This window comes from Protopterus annectens, chromosome 2.part0 (assembly GCF_019279795.1).
Source record: "Protopterus annectens isolate FY-2018-M chromosome 2.part0, PAN1.0, whole genome shotgun sequence".
NCBI lineage: Eukaryota > Metazoa > Chordata > Ceratodontiformes > Protopteridae > Protopterus > Protopterus annectens.
Genome location: NC_056728.1, coordinates 911,479,903 through 911,496,624, shown reverse-complemented (window position 1 = coordinate 911,496,624; position 16,722 = coordinate 911,479,903). Strand labels below are relative to the sequence as shown.

The 16,722-nt window shown below is 37.8% G+C and overlaps 1 protein-coding gene across 2 annotated transcripts in view; it reads left to right on the top strand.

The window, feature by feature from the left end:
- Positions 1-16,722, top strand: part of ADAMTS3 (ADAM metallopeptidase with thrombospondin type 1 motif 3) — a 3,677,303-nt gene that overhangs the window by 2,078,810 nt on the left and 1,581,771 nt on the right. Inside the window, exon 13 of one of the 2 annotated variants that reach the window (XM_044061161.1) lies at positions 11,647-11,727. The exons of the other annotated variant lie outside the window; for it this stretch is intronic. Within the exon in view, the coding sequence (XP_043917096.1) occupies positions 11,647-11,727 (81 nt within the window). The remainder of the gene's footprint in view (positions 1-11,646; positions 11,728-16,722) is intronic. 2 annotated transcript variants of the gene reach the window in all.

The following is a 16,722-nucleotide window of genomic DNA, read 5'->3' as shown; positions in this document are numbered from 1 at the left end:
ATTAACTCAGTTTGGGCCAGAATAAAAACCTTATGTATTAATGAATATGTAGTTTTAGAAAGGATTTTATATATCTCTGGTATAATACCATCATTACCCGGTGCTTTGTTTGATTTAAGCTTATTTATTTGTGTAATAACTTCTGTATATGAAATACTCTTGTCCAATAGTTTAATCTGTTGTTTATTAAGCTTTTTATTCATGTTTGTGGTTATAAACTCCTTTATTTTATCTTTAGGTTCCATGTTAATGTTGTTATGGTTAATCTTGTGAAAGTGATTTCTAAATTCGTCCAGTATTTCTGGTATACTAGAAACATTCTTATTTTTCCTTAGAGAAAAGATTTCTTTGATATGGTTTTGTTTATTCAATCTTTTTGTTTTATTTTTAAGTCTATGTAAGTATTTGGGGCTTATTGAATAAGACAAAAACTTGTATTTCTCTAAAGTTATTTTAACTTTATGAGTTAAAATTTCTTTGTATTTCTCATTTAGTTTGTTTATTTCTTCAATAACTTTCTTGTCCATAATATTTTCTTTATTATTATGCTTATAAGAGTCCAGTTTACTTTGAATATCTAACAATTCCTTATCCCAAGATTTCCTTTTGTTATTATACCATCTGATACTTTGTCCATATAGATATGATTTTAAGGCATCCCAAACATAGACAATGGAGACTTCAGGAGTATTATTTATGTCTAGAAAATGTTGTACTTCTGAAAGTATATATTCTTTATAGTCTTTTAGCTGAGTTAAGTATGCTGGTATCCTTTTGATCTGAACATTATGAGTATTTTTATCATGAATTCAAAAACAATTGAGTTATGATCAGATATAGGACATGAAATGATTTTGGAATTAATTAAATCTGTTACCATCTGGTTAGAAATAAAGACCCTATCTATTTTTGAATAAGTTTTGTATCTGTTAGAAAAAAGGTGTATGGTAATGATTTTGACTCTATCTGATTATTAATATCATTCAAATGATAAGAATTAGCAAAATCATTTAAATGTTTTGCATTAGATGTAATTCTTCTTTTCTTTATAGTGGTAGTATCACTTTCATGTAGTATACAATTAAAATCACCAGCTAAAATAATATCCCCTATAGAGAATGATATGATCTTATCAATATAATGTTTCACTGTATTAATACCAATTCCAGGTATCCAATATACATTAATTAAAGTGTAAGTCTTCCCATTAATTTGTATTGTAACCATACAAAACATTCCTTTGTCATCCTGATAAGACTTAATGGTTTTAGGAATGGGCATACTTTTATTCCATAAAATAGCCACTCCTGTTTTTTTCTGAGTGTGCTCTGAACTAACCAATACTGTATACTTATTAGTGGGTAGTTTATCAATATCTTTTTTCAAGAGATGGGTTTCTTGCAGGAAGACTAGATTGGCCTTGTGTAGATTAATGTATCTTATTAGGCTTGCCCTTTTACACGGATTATTCAATCCATTAATGTTTAAAGAAATTCCTTTTAAAGATGTCATTTGGCATTTTTAAAACTCAAGAATCTTATGATCGAAATAACAAATAACCAGATAAATAATGTTACATCTCCTCTTTTAGGTGTACCTTTAAATATAGCTGTATTTATTAAATCTCTTATGGGATTTTGTATAGGATCCATTTTATTTGTAGTGACAATGAGTGTACAAAATATATTGTGGATGTCAAAACTATATACATATAACAATGAACAAGTGAAAATAATGTAAGGATTAAACCTTGCATCCCGCCTGGAGTTGAAAACTCCAACTTAGAGCAGTATTTACTACTCAAGTTAACCCCCTACCCTAAGCAGCAGTACCTCAGCTACCACCTTATCAATTTAATACTAGTTATATTTAACTGAGGTTAACAGTTTTCAATTCAATTATCTGTCAAGACAAAACTACACATTTGGTAAAACATCATATAAACTAAAATAAACTTTTTTTTTTTTCTCCTTAAAAAACTGTTCATACTATTATATAGATCTATGTAATATATAACACTTGTATTCTAATAGCATTCAAATAATCTTAATGTTAGAAATCAAGAGGAGAGAAAATTATGTTCTAACATTCATTTAAATCAAAAACTTTGGCTAATATGATTCAGACATTACATGCATTAAGATGCATCTATTTTCTGTCATGTGAATTCTATCAACAGCTTCCAAAAAAATCTTGAATTGTTTGTATATGAGCATTTACTTAAACTCATTATTGTCAATAGAGTAAAATATTGTATTCATAAAAATTATTATAAATCATATTGCATAGTTATGCAGATTCTCAGAAACACCTGCGTTATTACCTAAAAAAAAAAGCCATCACACACATAAACACAGACACACACACACACACATATATATATATATATCTGATCTCACTGAGTTGTGCCTTTGTAGAGCACTGTCCTACTTACTGTCCCTAGAATAAATCTGTCTGCTTTATACAAAATAATGCACAGCAAACACATATTGGTAACCAGATTTTACAATCATGCTAACCTACTGCTTTAAAATATATCACATGACATTTCTTCCAGAATAGAGTTATAAGATTATTTATGCTTGTCAATCAGATGAATTAAATGAGTTATAGTAAAGTATATGTTTGGGACACAAGTTTTTAACACAGATTATTATGCTACTGTTAAGTAGATTTTCAAAAACATTTAAATAAATGTTTCATTTTCTATGCCTTCTAAAATAAGATATTTACTTGCTACAAGAAACTACATCATCTAAACTCATCATAACTGACATATTTTATGAATAGAGTATTTTCCTGAATCTGTGGTGTGTCAGTGTGATAACCTTGTCAATGTTTATACTAACTGCTTTCAGTTTCTCTGTGAAAATTCTGTGAGTGAAGCTTCTGAGGAAACTCATGGACACTATGCATGAGACAGCCCACATCCCAGATTGTCTCCCTTAACATTTTGGCGGGAAACTTATTAAAACTTGTGGCAAACATTCATTTTGTCAACAGAGTAAAATATTGTATTCATAGAAATTATTATAAATCATATTAGATAGTTATGCAGATTCTCAGAAAAAAAAGCCATCACACTCACACACACACACACACACACACACACACACACACATATATATATATATATATATATATCTGATCTCACTGAGTTGTGCCTTTGTAGAGCACTGTCCTACTTGCTGTCCCTAGAATAAATCTGTCTGCTTTATACAAAATAATGCACAGCAAACACATATTGGTAACCAGATTTTACAATCATGCTAACCTACTGCTTTAAAATATATCACATGACATTTCTTCCAGAATAGAGTTATAAGATTATTTATGTTTGTCAATCAGATGAATTAAATGAGTTATAGTAAAGTATATGTTTGGAACACAAATTTTTAACACAGATTATTATGCTGCTGTTAAGTAGATTTTTCAAAACATTTAAATAAATGTTTCATTTTTTATGCCTTCTAAAATAAGACATTTACTTACTACAAGAAACTACATCATTTAAACTCATTATAACTGACATATTTTATGAACAGAGTATTTTTCCTGAATCTGTGGTGTGTCAGTGTGATAACCTTGTCAATGTTTATACTAACTGCTTTCAGTTTCTCTGTGAGAATTCTGTGATTTGAAGATTCTGAGGTAACTCAAGGACATTGTGCATAAGACAGCCCACATCCCAGATTGTCTCTCTTAACATTTTGGCAGGAAACTTATTAAAACTAGTGACAAACATTCATTTAGCAGTGTAAATGCATCTAAACATGACAGAACCTCCACAATGTATTCCACAGATCATCACAGCCTCTATGCAAGTGAAATTAAACTCAAAATTACCAACAAGTAATAAAACTCACCATTCTTCTCCCAACTCAATTTTCATACAAATCCTATTATTCACTGTGCCCACACAGTCAAAAGCATTCTATATATTAATAAAGAAAAGAAAAGAGTAGAAAATAAAAGGGAGTGAGGCAGAAATGAAAAAATGTAAGAGAAAGCTGTAAGAAGTATATACAATGGAATGTTACTTACTGTTTATATTAATAGAGTTAAAATAAAACATATTATTTACTCTTATTTAGTTCTGATTATTATTAGTTAAAGCATGACAGATTATTTACAAACAAGCATAAGCAGTATAATCAAGAAAGTATAATTAGAAATAGCATTTGAAGAACTTATAAACTTTTACAAGAAATAAATATGTTATTATTCTATTAATGATATTTTCATTACTGTTCTCTCCTGCCCTCCCCACCCTTTACCCACTACATAATCTAAATAGAATGTCATTGCTTAAACAAAGAAAATAATAAAAGAAGAAGGAAAAAAAAGGTAAAGATAAAAAATGTATCAAATTACTAACCTTACTTTTTTCAGAAAGAAAAACAAATCGAGTCACAGCCTGCCATTAAATCCTCAGGCATTTTGACTGGTTATGAAACAAAATATTTCTTTGCACATAGAGAATAACTTTGATTAAATCTTTTCCAAAATATTTGTGGCTTTCTGGAAATGCAGGAACTATATTCAAAAAGATTAATAATGAACTAAAATGATGAGAGAGAAAAAACATATAACAAATCATTTGTTTTTAGTCTCTTCTTCTTCTCTGAAGTCTTCCAGGAAGCTTCAGTTGCCAATCTCTTTAATGAAGAACTAGCCCATTCCATTTCTTCTATTTTATCCAAAATCCTTTTTCTTTGACAAACAGTAAAGCAGAGTCTAAATCATCAAGACTTTAGGACCATCAGGAAGGAAGATTTTAAGCTTGGCAGGAAACAGAAGGTATGTTTTAAACTGTGCTTTTTAAGCTCCCTTATTAGTGGCAGAAAAACTTTTCTTTTAGCAATTACCATGGAAGAATAGTCATTGTCAAAACGCACAGTTGTCTCATTAAACTTAACAGGAGCTTTAGCCCAAGCAGATTTAAGAACCATCTCTTTATCAAAAGATGATAGAAATCTAACTATAACTGATCTAGGATAGTTTTTGTTAGAGTTAGTATTAGCTATAGATCTATGTGCTCTTCGATACCAAAAGAGAATGCTTCTGGTAAATCTAAAGTTTTAGGGAGCCATGTTGTTAAAAAAGAAGTAATATTGTTACCTTCAATATTTTCTGGCAGTCCAAAAATCCTAATGTTATTGCGCCTAGATCTATTTTCCAGGTCATCCAGCTTTGTTTGTAAATGTGTATTTTGTTTCAGCAGAAACTCAATGTTGATTTCCTGTTCTTGTATTTTATTTTCCATGTCATTCACAGCTTCTTCTATGCCTGTCATCTGGATCTTCTGTTGTTGCAGGTCCATATGTAACAAGTCTATTTGTTTTGTAATTTTTTCTATGAAAGTGTCTATTTTAGTATCCATTTTATCCATCTTAGCAGTAAGTTGCTGGACTATAATTATCAGAGACTGAAGTTCTTTCTTGATGCTGGAGTCTTGAGAATTTGTCTTACTGGAACTCATTTCAGACTGATAAACTGACAGGAAAATTTCCAAAGTAATTTCTGACAGGAATATTATTAAGATTTCCTTTCTTTTTTAGATATAGTTCAAGAACTATATAAAACAAACATATTTAGAAAGAAAATTACTTCAAGAATTAATTTTTTAAGTAATTAATTCCTGTCAATGTAATGAAATTGGTGGAGCTGAAGAAATCTGCTGCTATCCTGTGTTCATCCTTGGCCACGCCCCACTACCTGGAGTTCTGTACACACCTTCACCAAGCATTATCACCTGCCTATCTTTTCCAAATCCAGGGCAGGTTTTGCTACAGCAGTCTTGCAAGGCCTGCTAGCCAGCCCTAACTCTTCTTGACTGCCTCCACCCTTCCTCAGCTTTGGGAATCTATCCAATTGTGATGACTGCAACAGTGAAACATGAAGAACATGGTACAGTTGTGTACACTTACCATAAATGTAGATGTTCGAGTGTATTTACTGTTGCAGTCCTGGTTTCCTTCGCTCCAGCCCCCTGTTTTTCTCTGTCTCTCTCTTTCTCCTCTCTATGGCTATTCCTACTGGTATCGGTATTTACGTTTTACTGGTAGTGTTTTTCCCACCATATCCTAGTTCCCTATTTGGGGGGCTCCTGATATTGGGGGCAAAAAAAAAAATGTAATGGCGTCTGCTACCTGTTTTTATACCCCTGACGACCTGACATCAGGGAAGAAGCGACAGCATCTGATGCAGAAATACTAAGACTCTGGTATTTGGGCTGACTGAGGGCTACCTGCAGGCAGATAACCCAAGTGTGATGACTGCAACAGTGAATGCACTCGAATATCTACATTTATGGTAAGTGTACACAAATGTACTTTGTCACACGTGTCTAGTGAGGTACATCCCAAATGGGGCATTGTACTCTATGACTAGCCTAATGAGGGAAGAGTAGAGGGAGACAATTACCTCTTTCTTCCTGGATGCAAAACATTTAGTAATGTGATGTACCACATAGAAGGACTTTCTGACCACAGTGGCAATGTGGTGATCAAAAGAGAGGTTGCTGTCAACCTGTGCTCCCAGATCTCTTATAACTCCTGTGTTCAGTGGACTACCATCAATGTGGTAATTCATGGGAACCGGGTTTTTCCCAAAGGGGATGACGACACATTTGTTGGCATTGAGAGTAAGGCCATGGTTCTGAAACCACTATTTGGTCTCAGTGAGGCCATTCTGTAGGATGTCAACATCATATCACTTGGAGAGTTAATAATAGCTCCCAACTTGCAGTCGACTGAGAACTTTGTCAGCCAGAGTCCCTTTGTGTTGGCCTGGACTTCAGAGAAGTAGATACCAAACAGGAGAGGACATAGGACCGAACTCTGTGGGACTCCACTCGTGACTAGTTGGCAGTCTGACTTGGAGTTAGCTATTTTCACACTGTGGGTTCCATGAGCTAGTTTGCAACCTACCTTGTGATATAGGGGTTGATGCCTAGCTTAGTGAGTTTTTCCTATGATTCCTGAGTGGGGAATGGTATCCAAAGCCTTGGCCAGATCAAGGTAGGCTGTATGAACCACCTTGCCTTCATCCACAGCTCTGGTGACTGACTCAAAGAAGTCGACCAAGTTGAGCAGGCATGATCTACCCTTCACAAAACCAAACTGTGTGGGATCCAGAGTTTAGAGATTCCCTATGTCCTTGTTTATTAGGTCCATGATGATGTGTTCCATAGCTTTGCATATCAGACTCATCAGGCTAATGGGGCGATAGTTCCCAGGGTCTGTAGTCGCTCCTCCTTTGTGGACAGGGATGACTGTAGCACTGCCCCATCTGATAGGGACAAAGCCTGAGGTGAGGCTGTGACTGAACAGGGCACACAGGTGAGGTGCCAGTTCACTCTTTAGTTCATGCATAGACCCTGCCCCGAAACGTAGATACTTCCTGCATGACTCTCTTATGGAGATTTTCAGACAGGCTTCTTTTAAGTCTAGGGTGACTAACCAGGCATCCTTGGCTAACATAGGGAGAAGCTGTTGCAGGGTAAGTATCTTGAATTTTGGTACCACCAGGAAGGAGTTGAGAATTGAAAGATCCAAGATTGGGCGCCGAGAGCCCTCTTTCCTGGGTACCAGGAAGAGTCTGGAGTAGAATCCTTGATCCCTCTGTTCTACTGGAACAGGCTGAATAGCTCTGATACTGAGCAGGGAAATACTTGGTTTTGGGCCTCTGCCTATTGGTTTGGAGGAAGGTCTGGTTTGGCAGTGAATGGAAATAAAATTTGTACCCCTGGGATACAATGTTGAGGACCCATCAGTCCTGAGTGATGGACATCCAGTTTTTTGCATGAAGGGCAAGTTTTCCTCCTATGGGCACAAAGTAATTTGGCAGGGCTGGGAAGTAGGGTAAAGAAGTCATAGTGAGCTTTTTCTGTAAGGGGGTGGCTTACCACTCCCTGCTTTGGGGGTGGAGCACACCATTGCTTAGATCTCTGCTTACCCTGAGACTGTAGTCTGGGTGGTCTGTTTCCCCTGGGACTTGTTTGCGTAGGCCTGGAGGGGGCTGGAAAGGAACCGTGTTTTTTTGGGCACTGTCTACTGAATCTAGGGGGCTGCACTTGGAGGATTCTTTAACAGTCTGCATAGATTTAGCTTTTTCCTCCATCTTTTAAACAACCTCTTCTGCTTTGGTGCCAAACAGTCCTTATTCAAAGGAGCATCTAGTAATTTAGATTTGACATGATCTGGCAAGGTCTGCCCCTTCAGCCAAGCATGTCTTCTCAGTACAGAGCCAGTGACTGCTGCCCTGCAAGATGCTTCTAGGGCATCAAAGCCACACTGCAAAGTATGCTTACTGCTTTGGTTTGCAGAGTGCATAAGCTCCTGCAATTCTTTATTTTCTGTAAATCTGGAAAAGTTACCACTTTCTGTTTAATAAGTTCCATAATATGTTGCTGATATTTCAGCGTGTGAAACTGGCAATTCAATGCCCTGATAGCAAGAATTGCAGAGGTATATACCATCTTACCCCATCTGTCCAAAGCTCTGGAATCCCTGTCTGAAGGGGTGGGATTCTTGACTGTAGTAGCCTTAATACCTTTAGGCCCATGGGAAATGTCCTCTGGATCAGCAGTAGGATTCTTGAACAGAAACTTGTGAGTATCAGGTACTCTGTAGTACCTGTTAGGTTTCCTAGGGGCAGGAGGTAAAGTGTCAGGAGTAAGACTGGATTCCATGAAAACATCATCCACAACATCCAGGACAGGGGGTATAGCTAAAGGCCTGTGCTGAGTTAACCCTAAAAATTATTAGAGTCCCTTTTTGGACTGAGGATAGTCTTGGCATTCCCAATGGAAATTCTCTCTTAAAGTATGCAAGGTTTTACCAAAAGAAAAATCCTCTGGAGGGGAGGCAGAGGGAATGGATTCCTCTGTATCCAAATCCTCATAGGCTGATAAGGGAATGTCTTCATAATCAGAAAGGTCAGAGACATCGGACTCCTGGCCTGTAGAACTTGAATGGGACTGGATTCTTAGTCTCTTTGCAGGGAAGGCTGACTTCCCCTATTCAGTGTAATAAGGTCTTCAGCCATTCTAAGCATTTGTTTATGTGGCATGGGTGGCTGAGCATGGGCTTTGGTCGTCTGTATTCTAGGTGTAGTGCGTATTCTTGGCCTAAGAAACTCGGGAATTTGGGTTAAAAATGAATTTGTTGGTTTGTTTAAAACTTCGGTAGAGCAAAAAAACTTCCCCAGAAGTCTGTGCCTGCACAGTGGCTCCGGACCCATCCAAGGTAGAGACATCCACTAGTTCCATAGTCGAAGAAGCATCTTGCGGCATACCGGACTCTGAATGGGTCTCAGCAGAGGCCTGCGAATCGACTGAAGTGAGCATCAGGGGCTGCAAAGGCACCTCACTGAGTACTGGCGGACTGGTGACTAGCTTAACGGAAGCATTGTTGGCAGTTTTGGACCTATGCCATCTGTCTCTGTCTTTATCCTTACATTTTCTCAGATCATCAGTAGTCAGATACCTTACCAAAGCCATTTCAGACTACGGAGATTGAGAGGGAAAGAATTTAGCAACAAAGAGAGCCCAATGACGAATGGTTCGGGCATTAAACAAGGCACAGAACCGACAGTGAGGGACGTTGTAGTCTGGGCCTAAACAGGTGACTCAGTAAGGATGAAAATCTCTGTGAGGTGTTTGCTTTCCACAGGCAAGACTATTGTTAATTCTTTCTGACATCGGTTAGAGCAAGAAAAAAGGATCCCCAATGGGGTACTTAGTTTTAGAAGACTTCAGGATTATTCAACTTGAAAATGAAAAATTCAGGTAGCGGCCGACTGGCACTTGTAAACTGCTTCTGCTGCGGACCACTCCTCTGCAAGAAAGACTGATGCAATGGTATTGGCTGCCTGTCTTTATACCCCTGACGACCTGACATCAGGGAAGAAGTGACAGCATCCAATGCAGAAATACTAACACTCTGGTATTCGGGCCGACTGAGGGCTACCCGCAGGCAGATAACCCAAGTGTGATGACTGCAGCAATGAAACACGAAGGACATCTGGAGAGGCCGCAAAAGTATCTCACAAAGAGGATCCTAGGCCTTAAACAGTTGTCCTATATGGACAGACTGAAAAAACTCCAACTTTTCTCTGTCTCATATCGTCTACTTAGAGACTATCTCTGCTTGACTTATAAAGTCATGTCTGACCCAGCTCTGTTAGAAATGCTACATCTAAAGAAATCCCAATCCCTTCGCACCACATGCTGCAGAGACCTCAACCACATTAACACAATCAACAGAACATGCTGGAGGGACAGGTTCATAACTCAAAGACTGCCCATGCTATGGAATAGACTTCCCATACATGTCAATGAGTGGATGGGAAACAAAAAATTCACCCCGGGGATAACTCCAGTGGCTCTACTTGACAGAGGCACTGGGAACTAAGGTGATACTATGCCAGGGTAATCCTATGGCTAGGCTTGTAAAGACCCCAAGGCCATTAGCCTAGTACACACCTATGAACCTATTTCCTGATTTTTTTTGTGCAACATTTGGAAGACTCATATAATGTATTGATATATCATTTTTGTGCTGTGCTCTACTAAAGATATTGTTGTTCAGTTTGTCATATGTATTTTAGTAGCTATGTCTTTAATTTTGCTGCCAGTGTTGTTTAAAACAAGCAAGTACTGAAAAGTAACAGTTTAGGAAGCATGAGCCTCTTAGCCATAAACTGCCAATGGCTATCCTCATTTATTGATTAATACCAAATAACATGTCAGAAACATAATTTCTTTCATATTAATGTCTGCTTGGAGAAGTAGGCAAAGGCTGCTCACTTCGCTGGTCTTCAAAAAAAAAAAAATTTTTCACCCTAAATTAAACTTCCTGTAATGACGGCCCATGGGATTTATGCAAATTACCCCTTAACAACATAACAGTGTTTCATCTGCATGGCTTCTGAATGCCTATGACTTTTTACATGTTAAGTTTTTTGGGGTTACATTCAGGTCAATAAATCTAAACCCCACTAGCTTTGCTGAGAATATTTTGTCCTTTTTAGTGACCTGTTGGTCACGGCACAAGTTGATTGCCTGTATTTTAGATATACAGAGCTTAAAGACTGAAGTTCGTAAACATTAAGGTGCCTGCAAAATATTCCAAATAACTTCCAAACCTCAGGGTAAAAAGGTCCCACAAACAAACCATTCAGTAATAACTGCAAGATTACCCCATCGAAGCTAGACTTTTCAATGTATAATACCTTAAACCTCCTGCATTGAAGCCATTACAGGACGTTTAAGGTGTTACACAATGAAAACACTAGGTTTGCTGGGTTTTTCTTAGTTTTTACTGAATGGTTTGTCACTGTGACCTTTTTGCCTATGCTTTGGAACTTTGATGACCTTGCAACTTTTAGATTGCTTTTTAAAACAAATCACTTCAAAGTTTGTGTGACTAATCTTGGAAGATAGATAATTACAGACATTAATAACTGAACCTTATTGTGCTCTGACAAAAAAACAAACAAATGTTGCAATCCATCTTGTGCATTATCTGTCACAAAAGCCTTCTTTAGCAGAACTAATGGATGATGCAGTGTTGTACCATACTAATAATACACTGTTGTTTTTTTTTTCTGGTTTCTTCAATGATTACTGCACATGCAAAGGTTATCTTAAAATGTTTGCCATTCCACATGGTGCTAGACATGTGCTCATCCAAGAAGAAGAGGCCTCTCCTCATATTCTTGGTAAGTATTTTCTAGAAATATTTTTCTCATCTCTTCAGTAACCTCCAACTGTAATGAAAACAACACTGAAATTAGATGATTTAACATTAGCATATAGATTTTTCTCTTAAAAGTTTTGTAACCATTTTTTTCTGCTTCTGTTGTACTCAGTGTGTTAATCCATTCTTATTTGTAATTAGTCCAAATTTCCATTTTTATTGTTGTTATGAAGAGATAATCACAGCATACAGACACTTCATGATTTAATTTATATAGTGTTATTAGTTGTCAAGGTAAGGCTAATATTCTTTTATAGTGTTTCAAGCATTAAATTACTACAAAAAATGTGCTGTGAAAAAATAGCTATAATTGTTTTACATATCTTGTTGCTGTACGTTAATGCCTATAAGATGACTCTCCTAGTCAAAATAGGGGAAGCCACCTTGAGTAGTAGACCCGTAACAAGCGGTGTACCTCAGGGATTGGTCTTGAGACCTCTGGTGTTTGGGATATACTTCTCAGAGGTGCAGGCTAAATCTAGTGGGATATGGCTGACCAATTTGCAGATGACTGCAAGCTGGGTGATGACAATCAAGTCCCCTAGTGATGTGGACATCCTCCAAGAGGGTCTCACCCAAACAAATTACTGTTGCCAGAAACATGGTCTCAAACTGAATGCCAAAAAAATGCATCATCATCCCTTTTGGGGAGAATGACGTCCCCACAAATGATCACATTGATAATAAAGCACTAAGCATGCAGTCAGTTGTGAGGGACTTGGGAACTCAGGTTAATAGCAAACTGACTTTTGACCACCATATTGCCTCCGTTGTACAGAAAGCTTTCTACATGGCCCACCTCATTAGTAAGGGTATCTCATCCAGGGACAAGGTGGTCATAACATCCCTGTATTCTTCCCTTTTAAGACCGATTGTTGAATACAATGCCCCTTTCGGCATATACCTCTCAAAGCACATGCAGCATCTGGAGAGACCACAAAGATTCCTCACTCAGAGAATCCAGGACCTCAAACATCTAGCCTACACAGATAGGCTAAAAGCCCTGTCCCCTTTAGTCAGTCTTCTACAGGCTCCTCAGAGGTGACCTCTGCCTGGCATACAAAGCCATCTCAGACCCTGACCTGATGGGACTGTTGCATATCTGCAACTCAAGCTCCACTCGAGTAACCCACACGCTACAGCCCAACCTGGTCTGTGACATCAATAGGACTTGTTGGTGGGACAGATTTGTTTCCCAGAGACTCCCCCTTTTGTGGAATAGACTCTCTCACCATGTAAAGCAGAGTACCTCATTAAACCTTTTTAAGCACAACCTGGATAACTGGATAGGGAACAGAAAATACAACCCTGGGATTCCACCTATGTCCCTGCTGGACAGTGGTATAAGGTGCTGACTTGTTGGAACATGGGATGAATTCTTGGCTAAGCTTGTAAGACCCTCAGGGCCAATAGCCTAGTAACTTCCTATGATCCTATACAAAATCAAAGAAGCCATAGCTCAGTGAAAAAGCTATAATCCAGTCTCTCTCTTCCCTGATTAATTTAATCTGCTGTCAAGAACTGTAAAGCAGTAGAGATCTCAAACTGATTTTAATCAAAAAATGATAGTGATTTTCATCAGAGATTGGACTGTAAACACAATTTTCAGCTGCTTTTATAAATCTTTATATTTTAAAATTTACTGTGCTGTTTGCAAGAAGAAATCTGGCTGTGCTGTAGAGAGAGTGTTTTCAGAATTTGGAAATGCCTGTCATATTTATACAGAGGAAATAGTGTAAGTACTGTTTGTAGAGTAGGGCTGAATGGTTGAACAGTCACATACTAAGAAAGTAAAATGTAGCAAGGTAATTGCATTGTATGTTTTAAGAAATCCGCTTGACCTGGTGTTTTTGTTCTATGTAAGAGGTAGATGCTTACATTATCTAGGCTGCACATTTCACATTTCTTCATTGGTTAATTGTCTCTTGAGTGATACTTAAATACACAGTGAGTTTCTGGGCCATTGTCTTTTGCTGAAAATATTTCAAGCCTGCATAAACTAAAATACTGCTGGTGATTTCCTGCTAGTTTTTTTTTTCCTATCCACCCTCTCGTTTCTATATCTGCTTTTTAAACCTGGTGTTTTTAAGCTGCCCACCCTACTGTATATTGTGTAGAATAAGTTCCTCCCTTTCTATACTGCTGTTGATATATTGAATTATTTATTTGCCTTTCTTTGTGCTTATATTGGAAAAGTGCACTTTACCTGTCATTGTATGTTCTACTGATTTACTTGCTCTGAATTCATTATCTAGCTAGCTGTTGGACAAAGTAGTATGTTTAGATTGGGGAAACACTTAAGATTTCTGCATGTAGTTTTATTGGCTGGAGAGTTATTAATCAGCTTATCTTGTTTTTAGTGGCTTTATAAATTCTGTAAATTTGAGTGCCTCTTGGCTCATTTATACAAACTAAATTGTGTTTGTTTGTGGTAGCATTTCACTCCAGGCACTCCTTTATTACCTATGCTTTTACATTAGGAGGACTGATATTATTCATCTACTGGCAGTAGGTGCTTACCTGATCTAGCTTAGTTGGGAAATGCACACAAGAGTTCTAAGTATATTTTTGCACTTGTTACATACTGTGACTGTACTTCATCAGTTTCCAAAAAACTGTACTGTTTGCTGCTGCTTTAAGTAGTTAATCACACTGTATTAGTTTTAAGGCTATTGTAGGTAATTTGTGTGTTCTTGTTACACTTGAGCTCCAAACCAACATTAAGAATATGTGGCAGAAGTGTACTGATCTAACTTGTCTGAGTTGGGGATTGCTGGTGGAAGTCCTATTTTGTGCTTTCCTGATTGATAGTTTTATTTTATTTATTTTATTTTGACATTTGTTGACCAGGTTTGTCAGAATGAGCTTGATCCCTTTTTCAGCTGAGGATGAGGAGAAAAGCTCCTGGTCCTCAGCTGGTAAATTTATTAAAGTAGAAATTATAGTAAGTACATAAGCTTCAAACTTAAAAGTTAACTTAAAATTTGTTTCACTTTGCTAATATTCAAGTCTCGTATTTGCATGGTGTTGCTATTCACTCATCGGTGATTAGCATTCCCTGTATAGACGCAAAAGCCTAAAAGCTCAGTTTTTCCTGAAACAACTGTCAGTGAAACCCTTCCAAGCTTTTCTGCTGCTCTAGGAGCAACTCAGTTACACATTGAGTAGCGTTGCCTTACTGACAAACCTTAGCCTACATAAAGTGTAGGTTTGTCATGTAGTCTTGGTGCTACCAGTACAGTCCTGTCAAATTAACCCATTCCCTTTCCTAATAAAACATACATTATGAGCCTACTATCATGGACAAGGAGTTTTCCATCATCTCTCTGGTCAGCATCTGGGATACCAGCTGAGGCAATGTAGTAATTGTCTTTTGTATCCTGATAACCGCTTACTCTTGAAACAAACAAATACTTTATGTGAGAGATGCAGTTACACTTTGAATTTGGAGGTAAGACATAAGGGCAAATCGAATGCCAAATAGGTTGTCAGTGCACACACACTTCCCTCACTAAATAAGGACAAGACACATAAACCCAGATATGCAGAGGTACTCACTGGTATCTTACCAAAAGATCAGAGGCCTCCCAAAGGAGGCATTGCATGCCCCCTGTGTGATGTCCTCCCTGGTAAGATCAAACCATAACTCAGTCTTGTTCAATGTATTTGTAAGACCTTATACCCCATCATGCTCAAAAAAGTGTAAGATTTTTTCTAAGACAAATTACCTCCAGTAAATGATGGTCTAAGAAGTTTCAAAGCCCCCTTGAACACAGATAACACAGACTCCTATGCAACGGTGTACACTAATGTCCTGTATAACCACTTAAGCAGTTGCATAAAATTAGGTATAGATGACTGGATTAAAACAAAGTCTCACCAAAAAAAAAAAAAGCTACCCTGGTGGACCCCTAGTATAAACAGACTATACAACAAGGGAAAGAAACTAATGTCCAGGAACAAGAAGGAACTGGTTCAGCAGAGGAAGAAATCCATCTCTAGCTTAAACAAACAAGTTAGAGATCTTGTCAAGTCCTTCAGAGTTAATTAAGAAGCAAAAATAATTACAAGGCATTCCTTAAGTCCAAAATCTAAAAGGGAATACCCAGTTATGCGCTGAACTGTTTGTGAATGGCATTACCTATACTCAACCAGATGTAATAGCCAACCTGCTATCTGACAGATTTGGAGAGAACTTCACCCCCCTGTCCCCTCTAGTCATCCTCCAAAGTATACTTCTGACCATTCCTCAGCCTGTTATCTCAAGAGAGTAGGTCATCTCAGTGCTCTCCAAGGCCAAAAACAGTGCATCAGTGGGAGCAGACAGCATCTCAGGTTGCCTTTTAAACAACTTAAAACATGACCTAGCAGACCCACTTCGACCCCTGTTTAACCACAGCCTGAGAACTGGCTAGGTTGCAGTGGAATGGAGGACAGCAACAGTAACCCCTCTGCACAAAGGGGGACCATCAACCGACTCTGGGAATTATAGGCCCTTAAGCTTAACAAGCCTCATCTGCAAGGCCATGGAAAGAGTCATCATGAATCTTATCAGCAAGGAACTCTGGACCCAACCCAGTTTGGTTTTGTTAAAGGTAGGTTATGCCTGTTAAAAATGGTCGACAACTTCAAGTAAGTCACTAAGGCTTTGGACAAGGGAAAGACCGTGCATACCACCTATCTTGCCTAGCCAAGGCACTTGATACAGTCCCCCCACTCTGTATTATATAGAAACTGTTCCACTTGGGAATTAACCCCTACATTATCAGATGGGTAGCCAGCTGGCTCCCGGACAGGACACATACTGCCAAAGTGGATGACCTCACCTCTAGCAAAAGATTAGTCACCAGTGGTGTACCACAGGGTTCTGTGCTGGGCCCCTTATTGTTCGAAATTTATTTCTCAGAAGTCCAGGTACACGTGGATGGCCTGTGGCTGACCAAGTTCTCTGATGATT